The sequence below is a fragment of the Cryptomeria japonica genome, chromosome 9 (genome assembly GCF_030272615.1).
Source record: "Cryptomeria japonica chromosome 9, Sugi_1.0, whole genome shotgun sequence".
Taxonomy (NCBI): Eukaryota; Viridiplantae; Streptophyta; class Pinopsida; order Cupressales; family Cupressaceae; genus Cryptomeria; species Cryptomeria japonica.
This window is the reverse complement of record NC_081413.1, coordinates 260,620,493-260,644,516: the sequence shown is the minus strand read 5'-3', so window position 1 is coordinate 260,644,516 and position 24,024 is coordinate 260,620,493. Positions and strand designations below refer to the sequence as shown.

At 36.7% G+C, this 24,024-nt stretch overlaps 1 protein-coding gene across 1 annotated transcript in view; it reads right to left on the bottom strand.

Annotated features, from left to right (window-relative positions):
* LOC131061913 (aminopeptidase M1) overlaps positions 1-24,024 on the bottom strand; it is a 261,597-nt gene that overhangs the window by 28,036 nt on the left and 209,537 nt on the right. The window contains exons 9-11 of the mRNA XM_057995764.2: positions 21,211-21,315; positions 20,719-20,835; positions 20,505-20,618 (exon numbers count right to left, since the gene is read on the bottom strand). Of these exons, the coding sequence (XP_057851747.2) occupies positions 20,505-20,618; positions 20,719-20,835; positions 21,211-21,315 (336 nt within the window). The remainder of the gene's footprint in view (positions 1-20,504; positions 20,619-20,718; positions 20,836-21,210; positions 21,316-24,024) is intronic.

Genomic DNA, 24,024 nt, shown 5'->3' with positions numbered 1-24,024 from the left:
CATTACAAAGTTATTTTCATCAAAGGATGCATCATGAAAAAGGTGAAAGAATCCACAGATGTCTATACATAAGAGTATGGGATCCAGGGGCTCTATTAAGATGTTGGAGATCAAGAATAAAGGGATGTCTACCTGTTGACGTGTATTTTGTACATCATCATACACAGAATAAAATACCAATAGGCATCTTATCCTCTCTTGAGAAAATAGTCTCTAACTGCTGAAGATTTGCGTAAAGGATCAGTTAGGTAGACTCCAAGGTTCTTTTAGTAGGGTCTCTACGTGTGGACAAGCTTCCAGTGGTATGATGTGATTTGCTGTTTCCTCCAAGGGGCCTTACGTATTCCGAAAGTTCAAAGATTTTACTAAACTAAGGAAACTATTCAAAAATAACAAAAGAGTAGGGTTTGGAAGAGGTCTAATCTAGTCTAACCCTATGAATGACTTAGTATGGACAAGACTTGGCAAGATTCAACCAACTTCAATTTTGCCATAAGATAACAACTCAATTGAAATTAGTGCGATCTTCTAAGGTAATAAAATGATATTCAATGCATCAAAGATCATGGACACTACCACGAAGGTACATATCCAAGACACAATAATGGTTGAAGATTAGGGGATTCAAAGTATTCTCCAGTCGACCACGCAAGGCGTTCCTACAATCAGCAAGAAGCTAGTGGTTTGGATTACGAATCCTACCAAAGATCAAGTCCCACACAATGTCCTTCAAACTAACAAGCTACTTTGATTGAGCACAATTCAAGTAAATCAAACAACCATGAAGATAACTCAAGAAATTTGCAACAAAACACCATAACTTCAATATTTCATTGATTTCCAAATCATCATGTACAACAATTGCTTGAATTCCTCTCTTCAAAACTCAATCTTGCTACAAAATAAAATTGCTTCTAGCTCTAATCTCTCTTATATCAACTATTGATTATTACACTATTCACTATTACCAAATGAAATGAAAAATGGGGGTATAAATAGCATCCCCAGTTACAATGAAAGGTCCGGATCGAAAGTAGATCAACGGTCAAGATCATGACATCTAAACCCTAATTAGGGTTTGTTACAAATGGCCTCCTTTTTACTGAACAATATTAAATGCATAGCCAAATATTAAATTTTGGCACAAAAACCTAGGAGACATAAACCAATGAGAAATAAGATGTCATGTCATCTGTAACAACCTTTCATCTAGAATCTTATTCCCTTTCCAATTCTCTTTCTTAGCATATGCAATGAATCTTGAAACGATTCCTTCGATTTCTACGATTGGAATCTCGGGAAGATTCTTCACACTCTCTTCTAAATGGATGACCTGATCGAATGCATCTAGAAGAGCTGCGTCCCATGAAGGTTCAAGTTCCTTTGTCCCTTCAATCAGGAGCATGGTGGCAAACATCTGATCATACTGCTCATCTGTAACATTTGCGTCCTTGCAAAAGATGATCTTGATTCTATCCTCTAGTTCCTGCATATCCACATCTGTCTCGACCTCGATTCTTCTGCCAAGAATAGTACGAAGTACCTCAAATACTCTGTCCTGGATAGGATTGATCACCTCCTCAACTTGGCCACATCTCGTATTGATGTCTTCGAAGAAAACATTCTTCATATGGAGTAAGGTTGACCAATGAAACAAACTGTGAGGTTCTCCCTCCAAGATCTTCTCCTGCGCTAAAATCTTCCTTGATGTATGTCTAATAACTTTCAAGACAGGAATGATAACATCCTTGGTATGGGCGAATGCAGCTACTATTATCATCAAATTGTGGATCATCTCAAGAACTTGGATAGCTTGATGAATAATCTTCATCATCCTTGTTGCAAATTCTATAGCCACTGTATGAGATCTATCCATCCAATTACTTGTACGTTGGACCATGTTCCTGAATCTTTCTGCTTCATTGATTGATTGAAGTGGAAGTGCTTGCACTGGTGATCTAGCTGGATCCTGACGTCCCAAAGGTTCATTGATGTGACTGAAATATGTCCTCCATGCACCGACCTCTCTCTCAAGCTTTCTATTCTTCTCCATTTCTTCTCTAAGCTTGTCTTTCAGTGCCTCAAATGAATCAGTAGCATCATCTAAAGTCTGTTCTGCTGTGGATGGTCCTAACTCAAAAGTCTGTATATCATATTCTTCGGCTAGGATCTCACCTTCATATTTGTCTGCTGCCGGTGTAGCTATCTGCAATTTCCTGGATCCAGTCTCATCTCGAATCATCTTGGACATCTTGGTAGCCTTTCTCTTCTCTGTTACTTCATGTGAGCGTCCAACAAGGCTCTCTAAATCAATTGCATTGTCCTCGTCCTCTACTACGATCACCTTGGTTAATCTTTCCTTCAACCAATCTGGGATAATCGATCTTGTTTCTTGAACTTGAATCTCTTTATGCACTATTTCTTCTTGTCTGGGAGGAGATGTCATTTCATTGTCTTCTTTGTCTTCATCTAACTCATAGTCTTGGAGAGATCCATCTGGTGACCCATGCTGTGCCTGTCCTTCCTTCTGCCTATCGTTCTGTACCATAGACTCCATGGATTCTTCCACTTGAATTGTTCTCTTCTCAGGTCTAGAAGAAGTACCGGATGATCGATCTCTGTTAGCCTCTTGTTTCTTCTTGGAAGATTCTCTCTTTCCAGGTCTCTCTTTCCTCTTCGAACCTCTTGAATGGGGATTGCCCTCACTGGCACATCGAAGGTTTCCTTCACCTGAATTTCTAGGATTAGGATTGCCTTCACTCACACTAGCTCCACCTTCAGCAGGTTTCTCTCCCAAAGTGAAAGTCATGGCTATGCCTTGTTCTCTCAACTTCTGATGCTGAACGTCTACCCATCTGCGAGTACAAGACAAGACTGGTGCCATCAAAGTATCTAAATCCATGACCTCGGGCTCATTCCAATCTAACCTTATTGTTTTGCTTTCTCGATCATAGGAAGACTGAATATGTCTGCCACTATCCTGAGCTTGGTCGGCCACTCTATAAATCTTGCATTTCCTGATGAAATCCAAAGGCAATCTAGAATGCATTTTTCGTTTCACTTCAAGATCATCTAAGAGATTCATCATAAAATCTTCAATCTGGTACTCATGCCTAAACTTCCTGCCGACTGTCTCCTCTAAATGTCCATGTGGATCAAAGCTTTCTCTCAAAGCAAAAGATGAAAAAGAATACAAGGCTAACTCCTTCTCTGCGTCATCCATAGCTAAAGCATTAGGACATACCTCAACTGAATTACCCAAAATGATAGGTACTGGAACTCCATTCTGATGTCTGTGTCTGAATGCCTTCACATATGCTGCCAACTGTCTTGTTACTTCAAGTAACACAATTCTGTCTGTCGGATATCTCGGCAACATGTATGGTGGTAAAGGACATCCATGCACTCTAATATAAGTGAACTTGGGAAACTGAATGAACCAAGCACCGTACCTCTTTATGAATTCCTAGGCATCCTGAGATAACCTGTTGTGAATTCCACCTTGCAACGTCCTTGTGATGTTCATCGTGAAAGTATCATTAACCAACTTATAGTTGCTCCCTGGCGGATGATGCAAGTAGGCATAGGAATCACAAGCTCTGACCTCGCCGGGTCCTCTTCCAATCACTCCTCTGTGAGGTAGTCCTGCGTATTCAACACTCCTGATCAAGGCATAGATGACATATGAACTCATGTGGAAGGACTTAGTAGCCTTGAGTCTCCTCAACTGTACGTCTAAGCAATGGCTAATCATCCTAGCCCAATGTATCGTACCTTTCCCTTGAACAATCACCTGGATGAAGTAAAACATCCACTTCTCAAAATAGAAGGCATGAGGGGCTCCTGTAACTCGGTTGAGCATGGTAATTAAATCTCTGTACTCCTCCTGGAAATCAATCCTGTGTGGTGTGTTCGGGACCTTGCTCAGACGGGGACGGCTTTTGAGTAGCCAGTTCTTATTGATAATGCTTAGACAAGCATCTGGATCATCTTCGTACATTGATCTGGCTCCCTCTATGCTCTTGTATATCATGTCCCTGTGCTCTGGAAGATGGAAAGCTTCACTTATAGCTTCCTCTGAAAGGTACGCCAAAGTGTTTCCCTCTTTGGACACGATCGTCCTGGACTGTGGATCATAGTGACGAGCACACTCGATCATCAACTCGTGGCACTGAACAGCTGGAGGAAAGCCAGCCGCCTTAATGATACCACTCTCGATTATTCTCTGGGCGACAGGTGATGGCTTGCCAATGTAAGGGACCTCTCGAAACTTCTTCGTGCTGAAGTTCCCCAAGTTGGTATCTCCAATGTTGTTCCACTTCGACACGATCTTGGTCTCCACTTCTTCGGTCTTCTGATCTTCTTTCATGAGAGCTGAGCGACTGGTGGATGCTCCCGCCTTCGGGGTCGCCATACCTACACAACATTTCATTATTAGAACTAGATTTTGCAATGAATAACATAGATTAGAGAATAGTTTTTTTTTAGGAAACATCATGATAAGTCTTTGAGTTATCATTTCCTAAAAAACGATCGAGCTAGGAATTCAAAATTCAAAAATAACTCAAAATTTAAAATATGACGATGAATAAATAAAACAATAAAAATCAAATCGCCATACCTCAATAGAGAGCTAACTCTAGAATGCAAAAAGAACAAAATTCGGCCAGGCAGAATTGAGGTATAGATGGTCTTCAACGTGATCTCCTCAAGAAATCAATTTCGCCACCTTTGTCCTCGACGTGATCTTCAAATATCGCACCACCTTGGAAGTATTAGCGCCACCTTTGGATGATATTCGCACTTCTTCAAACACAATTCGCACTTCCTTGGATACAAATTCGCACTTCTCCCTTTGATCGCATATGAGATAGGTAAAATGATGATGTGAAAATGAAGATTTCACTCTCCCTCTATAGCGCTCACCTCACCATTCACCCTAAGGCCGACTTTTGTGAAATAAAGCAATTTTTAAACGATTTTTTAATTAAATAATGAAGGCCGACCTCCATATTTAAACGCTCCCTTCGATTTTTAATTGATTAATTAATTAATTATTAAATGCCTTTTATTTTTAATTAATAAATTTCGATTTTTAACAAGGCAAAATAATTAATAAATGCCAAACGCAATATTTAAATGCCAATTAATAGGATTTTCAAAACTCATCGATCTTAGCATTTAAGGTAAATTTAAAATGTTCATTTGAGCGCCAAATTTTGAAAATGGAGTAGATGTACCTCATCGCCCTGGTCCCTTGGAGAGGGACAGGAGCGATTCACCATTTTTGTCATGATTTCTTGTAACTTCCACGTTCAACTTCATTTCCACGTTCAAATCACCCATTTTGTCGGGTCCTTCAAGTTAGATCGCCTTGCATGTGCGCATAAGTGATCTTGGATGTACCATCGCCCTTGTCCCTTGGAGAGGGACAGGAGCAATCCTAAGGTTTTCGCTTGGAATTCTCCATCTTGATATGAACTTTCCCTTGTATCATCTTCCAAATGCCATTTAAAACCTTGTGCGTCTTTATCTTAACGTGATTTTCAAAGGATATCATGTGTTTTGGCTAACATCGCCCTAGTCCCTTGGAGAGGGACAGGAGCGATCTCCATGTCCTGACTCAAATTCGTAAACATCTAACCTTTGTTCATCGTTTATTGCCTTCCAAATAGCGTCTTTTACCTTGTCCATCCTCGCCTTGCCTTGACTTTGAAGGAGTATGAGTGTTTTTGATGAAATCGCCTTGGTCCTTGTCCAAAGGACAGGAGCGATATGAGCTTTTTAGCTTGTTTGACAACATTTGGACGTTCCAAACTTTGGTATATCACTTTCAAAAGACACCTTGAACCCCTTACGACCTTGTGAAGTCTTGTCTTAACGTCATTTTTGCATAAATTGATCAATATACCCAATATCGCTCTGGTCCCTTCCTGAGGGACAGGAGCGAAGTTCAACATTGTGAGCTTGTTCTTGTTTTCTTCAACTTGCAATTATCTTCAATGCGTGAAATGACGTCCTTTCGATTCTCTTGGTAGCTTGACACTTGCTTGTCTTTTGAAATTCATGCCTTTATGGAAATATCGCTCTGGTCCCTTCCTGAGGGACAGGAGCGAACTGGGTCTTAGAGTGCAAATTCCTTCAATGTGATGACCTTGGTAACTTGTGCTTGATTGAAATGCCTTGAAACGTCCTTGCCTTCTTGTTCCTCATCTTGGAAGGTCTTGATCTTGGAGGAACGGTTTTAAACTTGAATAAGAAGCAATATCACCATCATATCGCCCTGGTCCCTTGGAGAGGGACAGGAGCGATTCTAGCTCTTGTGGTCTTCATTTCACTTTATCACCTTCAAAGTTATATTCAACGGGTTTGTAATGCGCCCTTCCATTCATCCATGCCTTGGAATTGATTGAAACTGGACAAGAAAATCATGCATAACAAAAATCGCTTTGGTCCCTTCCTGAGGGACAGGAGCGAACTAGGCATTTTGGGTCCTTGCTGACGTTTCAAAATCTTCAATTTGTCTTCAATGAGTTCATTTCATCGTCTTCCTTGCCATCAAACACAAACTTGTCTTGATCTTTGCCTGAATTTTTGTCCTATGAAGAATATCGCTCTGGTCCCTTGGAGAGGGACGGGAGCTATAATGTACTTCGCCCTGGTCCCTTCCTGAGGGACAGGAGCGATTTTAGCATTCTGGACCATTTTTCTTCATGTTTGCTCTTCAAGTTATATTCATTTGACAAAACATCTTCCCTTGGACCTCTTCAAATTGTTAAGTCGTTGGAATCCTGCAAGGACAAAGCAATATTTGATTTGTAGCTCCGGTCCTTCACTGAGGGACAAGAGCGATTTTTCTCTTGGAGGTATTTCTGTGTTCGTGAAAATCTTCAATTTATATTCAATGGAAAGATCACGCCTTTCTTCATCATTTCCAACTCGAAATTCATCTTGACCCTGCAAGAATAGTAAGATATTTGAAAACGAGCTCCTGTCCTTCACTGAGGGACAGGAGCGATTTTGCTCCTACAGGCCAAAATAACATGATTTTATACATTTTATCACTTCACAAGGCGAAAACAATTCATTTCCAATGCCTGGGATCAAAAATCAAAAAAGTCAAAATTTGGTCAAAATTAGTCAATTGGACAAAATTCACATTTCATCTTCAATACTCAGACAAATTTAAGCTCTGCATTCAAAATTCCAATTGAAAATAGACCAATTTGGCAAAATCATTGCATTCAAAATTTGCATCCTAGAAAAGGAAGCTCAAAAAGCTCTCAAAACTGACTGGATTCTTGCTTGAAAGGACGTTAATTAAAACCCTAAGGGTTAACCCTAAATCCAGACAATTGACTGACTAACAAAATCCTAAAAAGCAAAGCGAAAGGCGAGCGAAAAACGAGCAAAAAGAGGGGGTCCCCATTTGCAATGGGGCGATGTGTGAAATGGTCACAACACTACCATACAAGAATCGCAGTTTACAAGTTAAGACAACAACAAATCTCTCATCTTGTCATGGCAATGAGTTCACTTTGGGTCAGCCTTGCATGATATGTGATGTTGCTTTTGGTACAAGTGAAATACTAGAATAATAGCTCCAAAAATACCTTTAGCAGCAAATTGTGAAGAAATCTTTCTAGCTGATTATGGAGAATTTTTAGGGGTTAGTTCATTTCAGCAGTCCATTGTTTGTTAAGAAGGTAATTATACTTAAGCTTTGGTAAAATTCAAGTTTGGTTACATCATCTTTGAAATTGTTTGTGAGGGAATGATATTTGTCACGAATTAGATCTTTGGAGCTGCCATTAATGATGTTCATATCAAGAAAATTATAGCCTTTGTACACTCCATCGTGTCATTAATATTGAATGAATATGAAGTGTTCACATGGAATATTATGATGCATGAAGATTTCATTCTTGAAGACACCACCACTAGATGACATGTGGAATGAAATCATGATATGTAATATGTTGCATTTAGCTACTTCATTGTGGAGCATTTGTGCAAAGGTTCACTAATTGGGTTTATTGGAGATTTATTATGATGAATGTGATCGATGTGATATGATGGATGTCTTTGTGGATTCACCATTAAGAGAGGAGTACTATGGTGTCTTAGAGGTTGTTAGACTTCAACACGATAGAGCCACTTTAGGGGTAAGTGTTGGACATATGTTGTTATTGATGTCAAAGAAATGTTGTCTTTGATGTCAGATGAGTGTCATATATGTCGCTCACGTCTATGGCATCCAGAAGGTTGAAGAAAGTATGTTACTGTCATGTCATAAGAATGCATTTTGAGTTGCAACAGTAATCAGTTGGGATATATCATGTTGCATATGTTCATGATGGCATAATGAAATATCCCCTTGACTTTTTTCTAGTTTTAAACACAAGGATTTGCACCCGTTATCGTTAGCATATGAAAATTCCAGCAAACTCAACCACTTGTTCAGCAGGAATATTTGATAACAACTTGGAAAAATGAAGAGAATACAACTTGGTGGTATAACCGGCCACTTCCACTTTTCAGCGAGCAATACAAAACTAAACTAGACCACTTATTCAATGGGAGTGTATAAAACAAATGCTGGAAAGTAACAGAATATGAATTTGGCGGTAAACCATCCACTTCCACTCATTCAGTTAATAACAAGGTTAGCTTCAAATTTGAAAATTAAAGATTGTTGTTTAGTACTACTATAACAGCGGATTCCAATAAAGCTAACAATGAAGCATCATGAGAAAACATTCCTACTAAGATCCATGAAGTTAGAGAATCAATCCTAAATTCAAAACTGATAATTTATAGTGAAAATCAGGAGCCTAGAACAACAATACCCAATCTGATATGCAATAGCTGTGAACTAATTTTTCCAACCAAAAACATCAGAAAGCTTCAAATGTTCATAACTTCCTCGATTCTTCTTTGAATAAACTCAAACTGAAAACAAAGACACCATAAAGGCTAAGCGTCCAACTTCCAACCACTCCAAGTCCCAAACCAACAACCACGAATATGGCACAAATACCAATGCATCCTAGGCAAGATGGTACGACTAGCAAGAAGGTATGACCAGCAGCAAAAATCAATGTCTCCAACAAAAGTCATGATACCCTAAGCATAGGAGCGCCTAGATCCAAGGAAAAGAAGCTAATACCCACAAAATTCTACTCAAACCACCAGTCGGTAGGAATATAACTTTGTATCAGCATAGAGGGTTTTCACCCTTCAAAAACCAAGCAAACTTCACTCACACTAGTTAGCAAACATCAAATCCACACAAAACTGAAATCTCCATTGGAATACCCTGGCAACCTCTGGATGAAGCTGCACCACAATCAGCTAGGAGTTGTCTTTCAAATTCGAAACTGGAAGAAGCTAGGAGGCACTCAACTCCGAAGCAAGAGTCTCTGAAAATATTTCAGCACCACTTTGTTATCAAAGTAATAGCATACCCAAATGAGCCTCTCAAACCCGATTTTATAGCTCTCTCAAAGGGGTCGACTCTCTTCTCCAGGCCATGTGAGATCAAAAGTTTTACTTTATTTTATTTCCCTTTTCATGTGCACAAATAACTTATTAAAAATTATTAATTATTCCAACTTGGACGACCACATGAGAACATCTTTTAAGAACAACTTAAAGTCATCGAGCCTAGGTGTGGGGGTCAAAAAGTAACTTGGGATTATAAAATCACTTCAGATATTACCTTCTAGAAATGAACTCCAAGAGAACTGAATAAGCCACCCCTCAGACCGGACTGCTAGAAATATAAACCAAGCGTTGTATCATAGTACTAAAAATAGTCCTTACTAAAAATAACATATTGCTAAAAATAGTGACTCCAAACACATTTTAAGCACAATCTAAGTAGCCGTCAAAATTTACTAAAAATAGTAAGTTCAGAAATCTCCTCTAATGGAAATGCATGTCACACCATTCTGAAGCTCTCTGAAAACCCAAAAAGACTCAGAGAGCAAAATGTTGGACTCCTACAAACAACCCCCTGAAAACCTCCCAGATGATGGAAACCCTAATTCTATCTCTGATTAGCCTACGCGCCTTCGGAATAGGCTAAGAGTCAACCAAAAAGACTAATGCTGGAAAGGGGAAACTACACGAAAGTGATCTAGAAGTTTGTTCCAAAGTGTTTGAAGTAAGTTGCCTAAACAATGAGCTTGTTCTAGTAACTTGTTGTGATACACATTCCATGTTAGAGGGTTATGTCCTATAGTTTGAAAGGAGAGTATCTAAAAATAATTCATCATTATCCAGAGTTTCTAGAGTTAGTGTGTAGCGGTCAGCATGTTTGAAGTGGTAGAAATGTCACTATACTAGTGATTTAACTAGTTAGTTGTTCTGACTTGTGGCATGTGCCCTTCAGATGTAGTGTAGATGACTATTAGAACCAAATAAGGCTACATAAGGATCTACATGTCATGTTCCTTCTTTTGGTGTAGTATGTGGGCTATTGGACCTAACCTATTATATGTTTGTACACGTTTGGTTAAGGATTGTTTTGATTAAGTAAAAACAAGTTTTTGAAAGGAACCCGAACCTTATTACATATCAGGAGAAAGATAAAGTATTAAAGCGGAAGAAAACTGTGCCTGGTCACCCTAACAAAAACCAGTTCCCAACCAAAACAAAAAGGGAACTCAAAACACAAAAAGCCGTACAAAGACAGCTAAAGGATAGCAAAAGGACAACACACAGACTAAGACAGAGACAAAGATAGCTAAATATTTTTCATAATATCTTCTGCATGAACTGCCATCTGCTTCATGTTTTCCGCAGAGTTCTTCAATTCATCCAGCTCTCGTCCCTTGATATCACCCCGATTCCTGGTGTTGGCCCTAGTTCTCTTCTCCTGACCCTTTTTCTCCATCTAGTCCTTGTCGCCCTCCTTGTCTTTAATGTTATCAAATCTGTTAATCAAAATATTCATATTATCCACAGAGGCCTTAAGAATCTGGAAATTCTGTTCGACAATCCTCTTCACAGTTAATTCCATCTTGTAGACTCTATTGACCAGGTTGCTCATGGTAGTTTCCAGCCCGTTCGCCTCTCTATTCCATTCCATTTCCTTTACCTTCTTTTCAGTTTCAAGAATTTTACCGACCATGGCCTCAATAGCTTCAGCATTGTTGATAGCAACCACTAATTCTTTAACATTTTCAGAAAGAGGCTTCTCGCCTATCGTAGCATTTTTGATAACATTAATGTCATTCTTCAGGTTGTTGATATCTTTCACAATTTTGCTGATAGTTTCACAAAATCCCTTAATACTATCATCACCCCCATGACAGTCGCTAGGATTTCCCATTTTATTCTCTTGGCCCTCATTCTGCAATCCTTGAGTACTCATGTCCTCACCACGATCCACATCTGGAATCTCATCCTCCTCCTTACCCTTCATATTGTCATTTTTTTCCTCCTCTGCATCCTCATCAGAAGCTATCAATATCTACTTTTTTACCTTGTTAGCCCCCTACGGGTATTCTTGTTCCTCTGGGTTTGTTTTCCCATTCACTTTCCTTTCTTGCTTTTGATGAATTTCTCCTCAAAGGACTCATCCTCGGAGTCTGAGAGGTCAGAATCAACAACAATCCTCTTTCTTTTCCCCTTAGTCCTTCCCTTTTTGTTGAGATCCTTTGACTCCCCTTCAGTTTCAGAGTCGAAGTTGAAACCACTATACTCACTTTTTGTGTCATCATCCTTGGTATTTTTACCTCCAATGGTTAAGGATTGTTTGTGTGGCCAACTTGCAACTATTATTTTTATATTTTCGGCTGACACATGAATGTAATTCATATATATAGATGTCTAGAATCTGTCGTAGTTGGAGTAGTGGTGTGGAATGCTACGTAAATTGAGCTCTCATGTGAAAATCAGAATGTGTGTAATGTGAATTGCATTCACATCATTTGTGCCATTATCAGACAATTGTATGTTGTGTGAGGAAGTGTTTGAAGGTTGATTAGATAAAGGTTGAAGGTATGTTGTGTGAGGAAGTGTTTTTCCCATCTTGGGTTTCCATGTATATCTGGTGTTCATTGTGTTAATGTGAGTTTGCTTATGTTGTTTAATTGTTGCATCATTAAGAAAATTGGATTAAGTTAACTTGATATTTTTTATCTATTCTTGGCAAAGTTATTAAAGGTAATCAATGTTTGATTTGTTAATGTTGTAGCTAGGTCGGATCCCTTCGAGGGCCAACAAGGAGTTTGAATGACTAATTGGCCATTGGCCTTAGTCATGTCCTATTTTGCAATAATCATAATAAAACATATGGAGGCTGTAACGTATTGGAGCTGACCCATATTGGGGTCATTTGTAACGTGTGGAACCAATTCAGTCTTGGCGCCAAATTTAAAGGATTAAATTGTGATTAATATGTTCTTCATGTAAGCTAACTTGGAAGAGTTAAAAGGCTAAGCCTCCTATAAATGCAAGGCATCAATCATTGTACAAACATCATCATTCATTCAGCAAATTCATCTATGATCAGCAGCAAAACTCAGCGAATTGTTCTTGAAGGCAGCGAACATTATTCTAAGGCAGCGAACTATCCTTGAAGATGGCAATCTTCACCCTAGGAGCAGCGAACTCCATCTTTGAGACAACGAACCTCCCTGTAACAGCATACATCCTATTCTTGGAGATAAGTTCTTCATTGTGTGTATATCCTAGGTTGAAGGCATTATTCTATTGTGCATAGTTTGCTGGTTCTGATTGCTTCAAGTGTTGAAGCCATATTGTAAAGATACTTCCGATTATTGCATAATAAGATCTAAGATTTATAGCTGGGTTTTTCACCTACAAGGGGGAGGTTTTCCCAAGGTATTCTTGGTGTTCCTTGTGCACATTGATTTGCTTTCTGTTATTGCTATCTAATTTGCTACAGTCTGATCCTAAAGTTAACATGGTATCAGAGCTAAGGTTGATTCAGTTGTGATCGGACTTTGTGATAACAGCGCTCCTACTTCACATTCTTCACACCGTTTCTAGCATTGAAGATGGTGACCGGTTTAAAGGTCGAAGATAGACTTGACAGAGCTTTGAACTTCACCTCGTGGAAGGTTAGAGTCCTTATTTGTAATGTCCCCAACTTCGCAATCTAGAGAAACATATAAACAATGAATTTTAATGATTGATTTTTAAGTATGTATAATTTATCTAGAGTGTAATTAGTCCAAATTCACTTGAGATCATTGTTATCAATAAGTCAATTCCATATTTAATTCCTAGCGGGTGCCCGTAGCGCTTATCAGGCCCAAGGGCGGTACACTCCCCCTTGGCCCAACTGCCAGGAGCCCTTTGTCAACTGCAGCGGGTGGCCTACCTGACAGAGGCCTAGTTCCTGCTATCCCTGTTGCATAATTCCTCATCTATCACACTGGGTTTGGATATGAAATTGCTTTATTATCTTGGTAGTGATCCTTCCTACTAGTCCTTAATTTCATAATGGTGTTTTATTCCTTAATTAGTAGTTATAGTTTATTTATTAATTTATTTATTAACTTATTTATTAACTTATTTATTCCATGAGAATTTATTCACATTGCATATCCCTATATATATATATATATATATATACTTTGATCTTTATTATATTAGCCTCTAACATTTGTATACCATTCATATACATGTTTATACTATATACTGAATTAATGAAACTATATACATTTGTATATTGGTAAATTTAATGGACATCTACGCTGGAGTATGTAACCCTATTAATTAATAAACAAACTTGTTGCAGAATTTATATTAACGATGGAGTGACTTACCTGGTCCCTTCGGCTCTTGGCGTTCTCCTTCCCCTTATCTTATTCTCCTATGCCTTTCTTCGTCCTCCCTTGCCCACGAGTTTATACTTAAATACCCGCGGGGGGTTGAGGCAGACCAGTCGGGGTCGTGACTGCTGCGGAGTAAGCGTGGTGACTGTTGGGGTCACCGTTCCACCCGAAACTCTCTTTCGGCGCCTTAAAGTTTAGACGCACCGCATCACTATATGATGTGTTTGTTGGGTGCAATAACCCCGAAAATCCCTAAGTTTAAGCGCTTATTACATTGTGTATCGGTTCTTATAATTGTTTGTATTAAGGGGTCCCTTTTAATATTAGCGTATGGTTGTAAAATCTTCATTTTCTTAATAATGTTTATAATGTATTAAGTTCTTTTTATATTGTATATTTATATTTTTAGATTTATGCATCAATAATTAAATAATAATAATAATTATATATTTAATTAACAATGCATTAAATTGTATTTTTATAGTTTATATTTATTTAGTATTCATCACTAATTATATATTCAGTTAACATCTTTTTATGGTAAAATTAAATCAGGAGTTAAAACATGATTATTACATTAATAAAAGACAAGGAGTCATTTCCGATTACATAATAAAAAGTATAAATGTTATCTTTTATAATTACAAAAATGTGGGGTTATGACATTATTGCACTTGAAGAGAATGATCTGCATCAGTTTGTAGAAGGAAAAGATCAGCCTGAGCCTAAAGATCAAGAAGAGAAACTCCAATTAAAGAAGAATGCAGTCAAAGCCAAGAAGATCCTGATTGACTCTGTGAAGGATCATCTTGTTCCTATCATCTCCAAGATGTCTTCAACCAGAGATATGTTCAAGACATTGGAAGGGATCTTTGAAATCAACAACACAAGTAGAGCACTTGCATTGAGACAACAACTTCACCAAGTCAAGATGGCAAAGGGAGAATCAATCATATCCTTCTTCATGAAGATTGCAGAATTGAGAGATCAGCTTAGCGCCATTGGAGATGAAGTTGTGGACAAGGATCTTGTCATGCTAGCGTTGAATGACATTCCTCACTCTTGGGAGCCATTTATCCAAGGCATAAGTGGGAGATCCAAATTTCCCAAATTTGATTGCCTTCGTGCTGATTGTATTCAAGAAGAGTCAAGGTTGATATCAAGAGGAATTGAGCATAATCATTATGATGTGGAAAATCAAGTCCTTGCTACACACTTCTATGGAAGGAGGCAAGAAAAGAAAGAGGGATAGAGACAGAGGTCCAGATCCTGTTCCGAAAAAGGACTTATCTCACATTCAATGTTTTAGGTGTGACAAGTATGGCCACATTGCTCGAGAGTGCAAATCTAGGTCTACTCCTCTAGCTTCTTCTATGGAAGTTTACATAGGGACACCACAAGAGGAGCCAAGGTCCAATGTCAACTCAGAAGGGTTCTTGTTCTAAAAGGAGGAAATGTCATTTTTCAGCTTCAGAGGGAGCCTAACATTTCAGCTTCAAAGGGAGCCTGACATTTTTTAGCTTCAGAGGGAGCCTGACATTTCAGCTTCAGAGGGAGCCTAACATTTTTTAGCTTCAGAGGGAACCTGGCATTTCAGCTTCAAAGGGAGCCATGTCATCATGAAGATTTGGTTAATGCATTTTTCTTTGTGATGGAGAAATTTGAGGTGAAAGCCCTTGTTAATGAGTTATTCTCTGTGAGGGAGAAGTTTGAGGTGCAATCCCTTGTTAATGAGTTCTTCTCTGTGAGGAAGAAGTTTGAGGTGCAATCCCTTGTCAATGCATTCTTCTCTACGAGAGAAGTTTGAGGTGAAAGCCCTTGTTCCGCCCTCTACAAGTAGGCATGGTGGTAATGCACTCTTCTCTGGGAGAAGTTTGAGGTGAAAGCCCTCTTCCACCCTTTGCGAGTAGGCATGGTGGATCGACCCTCTGCGAGTAGGTATGGTGGATGTCATGATTTAGCACTTGTGCTTATTCACCCTTTGGGAGTAGCTATGGTGAACATCATGTTGAGATGATGACATCACGCTTGTGTTCATTTGTTTTTCGATCCATGGGTGTAGCCACGATGGATCCACCCTCTGGGAATAGCCATGGTGGTTGTTAATATGTGACTTAGATCTTGAGAAGGTCTCCTCCCTAGCTAAGAGGGAGTGTCAATGTTGTAGCTAGGTCGGATCCCTTCTAGGGCTGACCTAGCACGTTTGAATGACTAATTGGCCCTTGGCCTTAGTCATGTCCTATTTTGCAATAATCATAATAAAACATATGGAGGCTGTAACGTGTTGGAGCTGACCCATATTGGGGTTATTTGTAATGTGTGGAACCAATTCAGTCTTGGCGCCGAATTTAAAGGATTAAATTGTAATTAATATGTTCTTCATGTAAGCTAACTTGGAAGAGTTAAAAGGCTAAGCCTCCTATAAATGCAAGGCATCAATCATTGTACAAACATCATCACTCATTCAGTGAATTTATCTATGATCAGCAGCAGAACTCAGTGAATTGTTCTTGAAGGCGGCAAACATTAGTCTAAGGCAGCGAACTATCCTTGAAGATAGCGATCTTCACCCTAGGAGCAGCGAACTCCATCTCTGAGACAATGAACCTCCTTGTAATAGCATACATCATATTCTTGGAGATAAGTTCTTCATTGTGTGTATATCCTAGGTTGAAGGCATTATTCTACTGTGCATAGTTTGCTGGTTCTGATTGCTTCCAGTGTTGAAGCCATATTGTAAAGATACTTCTGATTATTGCATTATAAGATCTTAGATTTATAGCTGGGTTTTTCACCTCCAAGAGGGAGGTTTTCCCAGGGTATTCTTGGTGTTCCTTGTGCACATTGATTTGCTTTCTATCATTGCTATCTAATTTGCTATAGTCTGATCCTAAAGTTAACATGATTTGAGTTGAAATTGGATATATTGATTTACCTCCACTCCTAGTATATTGTGTGCCCTTCAACGAGCGTCTATGACCAAAATTATATGCATGGATTGTTGTGAATTAAAGATGATAGGAGAAACATACCATGGGAGGTTATAGATCCAAAAGGTGAAAGAAATGTTGTTGTTATGTCTCTTTATAGTCATCTTATGAGTCCATTTAAATTCATACACGTGGATTCGGGAGAGGTTTTAAACAAAATTTGAATCTCTCCTATTTTGCTGACTCCTAGAAGTGGGTTTTCAGCCAAGGGGATGATCAGAAATCTCATTTTAGCCAAGAATTTTCAGTATTTCAGTGATTGTTCTTCTTTTTGGGTATTGAATTTTGAAAAATCAGACTTGAACAATTACAGATTTAAGCATTTTTAGACCATTTAGCCTCTTGACAAGGTTAGTTTTTGGTTTCACATTAAGGGAATAAGTGTTGCAGCTAACTAGGTCCAATGTTGGATGGGAGTTTGTGCTTCAAATAGTGGTTGTTTCGTGTTTATTGCTTGCACATATGGTTTGGATAACAAATTACTTTTCAGAGAACTATTATGCTAGAGTGCAGGGTTTTGACAACGAGGAAGTTAGCATTAACTTTGACAAGTTTTCTATGGTGCCACGGATTTTTAATTATGGAGAGCAATTGCTAAGGAGCTGATCGAGATTTGTGATGTTTGTTTGCTTTTCTTGCAGGAGGATTTCAAGAGATCACTTGTGCAAGAGCCCACCGGTATAAAATTCTGCGCAAATGGAGCTATAGACCTCCTAGACTTATTTGGTATCCTGGAGTCTCATTGAGTTTTATTCAAGATCAATTAGTATATGAACTGAAATTGCTGGACAACAAGCAATCTTTGGGAAGGGAGGACTGTATGTCCCCATTTTTACATAATCTTGCTTTGCATTTGTTGGCCAATATTTAGGATTTTCCATAGGTTTCCAGATGCGTTGGGAGAGTTTAAATGTTCTTGGTGAACTCAATTATCAATTTTAGTGGGTTTCAACAGTAGAACTGCTAATTATAGTAAGTGCTCGTCTAGCACAAATCTTTCTAGGTTTCTCGGGTTTGTTCTCCTCAATCCTTGAAGAACGTGCTATTATTTATCATAAGTTCTTGCATCACAGCAGTCTTTTTGTGTTTTTATGGGTTTCTTATCTTTAGTCTTCAAAGAACACTACTATTTATAGTAAGTGCTTACATGGAACTGATCTTTTTGGGTTTTTCTAAGTTCGTTCTCTTTGGTCCTTGAGAAACATTATTATTTATAGTAAGTGTTTGCATGGCATTGATCTTTTTGGGGTTTTCTAGGTTTTTTCTCTTTGGTTCTCAAAAAACACTGCTATTTATAGTGTGTGATCATGTTTGGATCAATTATCATCTTTCAACTTTAGTTATGTTCTGACATGATCGGGTTTCTATATTTATTGTCTTGGCAAGTTTCATAAGTTGATGGATATTATTTCAATTATTACAATAAATTTATGAAGTGACTTTAAATTGTTCACTTTAGTGTTAAATAATAAAGTGCTAGGTGTTGACCCCAAAGTTGGACGCCCAGGTTGAGGGGTAAATAAAACTTAAGTTGGTTTTAAAACATATTGAGACCTTTTAGAGGGAAAATAAAGTATTTGAATTTTAAAGTGCCCTAATTCCCTCCAAACTCTATAAATTGGAGTTTTGGCTCTCAACTCATTCATTCAGATGTTACACACATAACAATATGTTGTTGGAATGAACAAAGAAGTTCTTCTAAGATTGATTAAGGACAGAAACCCTTGCCAAATACACTAGTTTTGATGGAGAAAGATCCTCCTTAGCTGGTTTGGTGTTTTCACACTAGAAGCACATTTCTTTTTCATAGATTTTTTGGAATCAAGGTTTGAAGAAAATGAAAATACAAAAGATATTTTGATTGAAGATTTGTGGGTTTGCTTTTTCGTGATTAGCAAATATTTTTGGATTTTTTGGTGGTGTTTCAGGTATTCTCTATGTTGGTTGTGCAACTGAGGGTTTCAGATAATGCCCTAGTTGTAGAACCTTCTTTTGGCATTAAAAAAAGTTGGAAAAGATTTAAATTTGTGAGTAATTGATTTGTGGGCGTATTCTTGTTGTTGGGGACTAAAATTATTGTTTGACTGATGTAGCATACATCCAGCAAGTTTCATTCGTGTTTGGTGTTGATTTTGTCATGGAATAACAGACTTACATTGTTTGGAAGTTGGAAAGGTGACTTTGGGTGTTGTGACCAGCTGTTGGATAATGCTCAAGAGTGACTTATAGTCTGATCTAAGCTATATTAGATGTTGAGAAGATAACTAGTTTGATTGCTGGGTGTTATTTTCATGATGAATTTTGATCACTTGCCCCTGTCATATTGCAGCCACCTGGAGTTGTCGATTTCAGTATTTTGGATAGTAATCATTTACCCCTTTTAAATAACTTATTATTATGTTGAACAATGCTATGTTATTTAAATGTTGAAAGGTGCTATCTTATATACACCAATCTTCTATGATGTTGAACAGCAGTGATATTATCAGTAAAAACTTATTGGCAAAAATTTATGATTGTCCATCTTTTGGCACTATTGTAGCAAGTCTAATCAGTTATATCATGTTACATTTATGAGATATTTTGATGCTTTTTTTGGCATGTGATGGATCTATTTTCATATTTTATTTTATTTTATTTTTTTGTTAATTGTAGTAGTCAAAAAAGATTTGGTTCTTTTGAAAATGTAAATAAAATTATACCAAACAAATTTGTCTCCTTTTAAAAATTGTTGGAAACAATGTGGCCCGTAAGAATTCAATTTGTTCAAGAAAAACACAAAAAGCCCATCAACAAATGCATACCACTGAACTCTATTTGTGTAATAACTTAAGTATTAAACAATTGAAGCATTCTTATGGATAGAAACCATGTCATATTAAACTATATTAATTAATAATTTTTAAGTTACTTTTAAATATCAAATAAGTAAATAGTTCAAGATAATTTTTTATTAACAAAAAATAAAATAATTATTCATTATTTTTATATATAAATAAGATATCAATCAATTCAAACCCATAAGAGGTACAAAGCCGCCATAAAGCCATCTAACTAAGCTAAGCCAATAAGCCCGGATAATCAATCATGACAGCATGTGTGCCTCGGTCATCAATCAATCCAAACGCATCCCGCCTAACATTAACTAATTGAATCATTTGATATTTAATTTAAACATTTTTTTTTATGTCTATATTATCAATTTAAAAATAGTGTTACACATATTCACAAAAAAAATGTGGGTGGAAATAGCTACAATCTTGAAGTCCATAAAGGATGATAGTCCAAATTAACATAAAAACATAAATAATGTCATTAGACGATAGAAATAGTAGCTTAAAAAAAGGAATATCCCAATCATCTAATTTAATTTATTAGTACATTACCTTAAGTTTGTGAATCTTATCTAGTGAATTTAAAGTTAATATCTTACAAATGATGAGACAAAATACAAAAGATCAAAAACAAATTTAATACCCTTCCCTGGAAATGTTGAGTGATACCTTCATGTTTTATCATCAACATAAGGCATGTGATGCTATTTTAAATTTTTATTTTATTTTCATTACATCTTGATCTTATTTAATTTATTGGTTTACGTTACCTTAAGTTTGTGAATCTTATCTAGTGAATATAAGTTGATTTCTTTCAAACGATGAGCCAAAATACAAATGATCAAAACCGAATTTAATGTCCTTACTCGGAAACGTTGAGCTCCTAGGTAGCTCTCAAGCATGCGGATAAGAGAAGCTCCTTTTATATAACTTATAGCATCAAATATTTCGTCAACTTCTCGAGCATGACGAACTTCCACCTAAATGAATAGTCAAACATAAGATAACAGTAAAAGCATTTCCCAATTCAACCAAATAAAGAAGGTGAGATGCTTTAATGTTTTCAACCAATGATTTCACCTCTATAGGATGAGACTCCACAAGCCCATCCAATCTGAAAGCTACCATTGTTTCGTTAGTAAATTGTGTCCAAATTTTCCATTCTGGAAATAAGAGATTTGTTGCTAAATAGCTAACCTGCAATGTCGGCATATATGGCTCAGAAGATATTGAATAGTTCTGTATTAGTAGGCATAATTATTCCATTGTTCATGAAGAACAGTATAAGTTTTTTTGGTTTTAACTATGTATAATTTTTCAATCAACATCTCAAATTACATTCATTAATCCATCACCAGAAACAGGAGAGTGTGATCTGAAACATGGATTCAAAAAAAAACACAATTGAAATCAAAAGCACTCATACTAACTATAAATTTTCCTATATAACATTCTTATAGAACAACAAAATTCTAGCAGATAAACAATGTTCGCCATAGACTTTAACATTGATATGTTTACAATCAATATAAATTATCTGTTTTAAACCAAAATAGTAGTAGAGATGATTACCCAAGTTGCAAAGCCTTCATTAAGCCATAGGTGAGTCCACCATTCCATTGTAACTAGGTTCCCAAACCATTGATGAGCTAATTCATGTGTCACAACAATTGCAACCTACAATATTAGCAGGATAAAAATTAGAGTGAAGAATAAATACAGGGCATTGGAAATGTTCCATATTTCTCACGTTTTATAGATGGTTAAAGTTATGGAGATTAGTGATTGGAAAAAAAATCAAATGTATGTATGAATTTTTTTTTTGTACATTATTTTAATGGATTTATACAGTTTGCAAACCATTTTTTGATGTGCCTATTAATTCTTGAACATATATAAAAACAAAAAACAAAAATGACTATTGTATTAGACTTTTTTACAAGAATTTACTTTTATTTTTATTTACTTTAAATTTCATATACATTATTTCTATTATTCAAATTTATCATACTTCTTTTTTCAAAAATAACTTAAATGATAACACATCACAAGTACACAAAATATTCTGCAATGGTGAAAAGATTAATGACTCCATACAAAAACTCAACGAAAGAAAGACACCAATTCAGTTTGTCTTTAGACAATTGAGGAGGTTCAAATAATGGTTCGTCATTTTAGTAATAACTAAAATCTAAATTAGGGGGTTAAATCATATTGGAAGGGAAAAAAGTTTAGTGATTGAAAATAAATACTCAACAAAATCAGATACACTAATATAACTACTTGTCATCCAATAATTGCAAAGGGATGTTCAACAATCACTAACACATTATAAAAAATGTCATGAAAATAATTGCATATTCTGGAAACTTTTTTAGAATATTAGTTATTTCTTGAAAATGTATCTATTCAAAAATCATTCATAATTTCTAAAGTGAAGTTATAGATATGTATAGTGAGAGCAGATAGTTGCAAGAAAATATTGAATGATAATTTTTTCCCTTGAAAGTTGAATCAACTAGTATGTTATGTTGAATATCAAATGTTATATATTAAATGAATATTGTTTAGGTCATTTTGAATATTTATAGAAAAGAAGTTAATTCGGACAAGTAAGATTAGACATCATTTTCTGAACAAGTTCATATAGTTTTGTATATATTTTAAGGTTTTTTTGTTAACTTCATATTCGAAATATTATGTGGTATAAAATTTGTTATTCAAATATAATAAAGATTAATATTTTTTAAAATTTAAATAGAATAAAAGAGTAGTTAAAAACAATAATATTTATAAATTGATTAGATATAAAGTGGCATAGGGGTTAGGCTTTTAGAACAAGATCATGTAAGAATATGAGGATGACGAATAATATGTAGCATGGGATGGATTTTTGGGAGCATGGGAGGATGAGAGGCTCATCAACCTAGGAAAACTCAAGAAGTCAATAGCGTTTAGGATTAAAGTCTTCCAGAATAAAGTAAGAGGGGGCAAAGGATTTTCAAAAGGCTTCTAGAGGTCTCAACAAGCCTACTTGAAGGGGATGCTAATGAGGATGACCTTTAGTACTCCCTACCTAAGGTGTAACATTTACGGGGAGAGGAAGTATTTGTTGATGAGTTTTCTAGGCACAATCAAACACAAAATAAATACCAGAAGTATCTTATCCTCTCTTGATCAAAATATTCCCAAATGCTAAACTGTGTGATCAATTGGAAGACTCCAAGGTTTCTATTGTCGGGTCTCAACTTGTGGATAAACTCAATTGGTTGATGTGATTGCTGGTAATCCAAGGGGACTTACATTGAATACTTGAATGCTGAACGTTTGGATGTTGCTGGAACTTAGATTCTAACTACTTGCTTGGAAAATAAACTGAAAAAAGAGATAGGGTTTAGGGACTCTAATCTAATTCTAAGAATGTAAGAACCATGAACAATCTTTGGTGAAACACAACTAAGCCTTGATTTGACATGCAAAGCACCAACTCCACAAAGCTTAGTGCGATCTTCTAAGGAAATTAAAGCAGGTGATGTTCAAATCACTATCAATAACAAGGATACCATCAAGGTACAGATAGCAATTGAAGTTAAGCTCATTTTAGGACTCCAATTGACCACACAAGGCAAACTTACAATCAGCAAATTGCTAGTGGTATGTATAAATGAATTTCACCATTAATCATTCACAATTCCTATCATTCATCTAATCAACATGAAAGCAAATGAGAGATAGAAACCATGCAACTTGTTGAAATAATACATTTCACCATAACTTCAATGAAAAGAGTATATCCTTACAAGTCTTAGCAAAAATTTCTTCTTCTCCTATTCTAATCTAACTTCTAACTTCTAATCTATCTATTCTTCTACTATTGTTGTCTTGCTAAAAATCCTTATTATCCCCTTACAAATGAGAAAAATGAGCCTTATATAGATAACTCTTTACAATGAATGGCTCAGATTGATTCACAATCAATGGCCAAGATTACAAGATGGAAACCCTAATTAGGGTTTGTTAAAACAATTCCCTTTGACCAATGAGAAAATTACACTTAGGTTCAATATTGAATGTGAACCAATGAAATATGAGGCAACTGTTGTGACCTATTTCAAACATCGCTCCATTGCAAATGGGGACCCCCAGTGGTTCCTTTTTTTAGGGTTTTGTCTTAGCTCTGCAATTTCATTAGTCTTTTTTGAGAGTTTAGGGTTAGAGTTTTTTCCCAAGAGTCACCCCAAGCCAAATAGAGAATTCTTGCTCAAATCAGTGTTTGGACATCACCAAAGAACTCAAAAGGCCCGAAGGACGAAGATCGCAATTGCTTTGAGTCAATTTTGACACCTTCCTATTTTTTAGGATTTTTTTTTGTTTTGATTTTTGGCA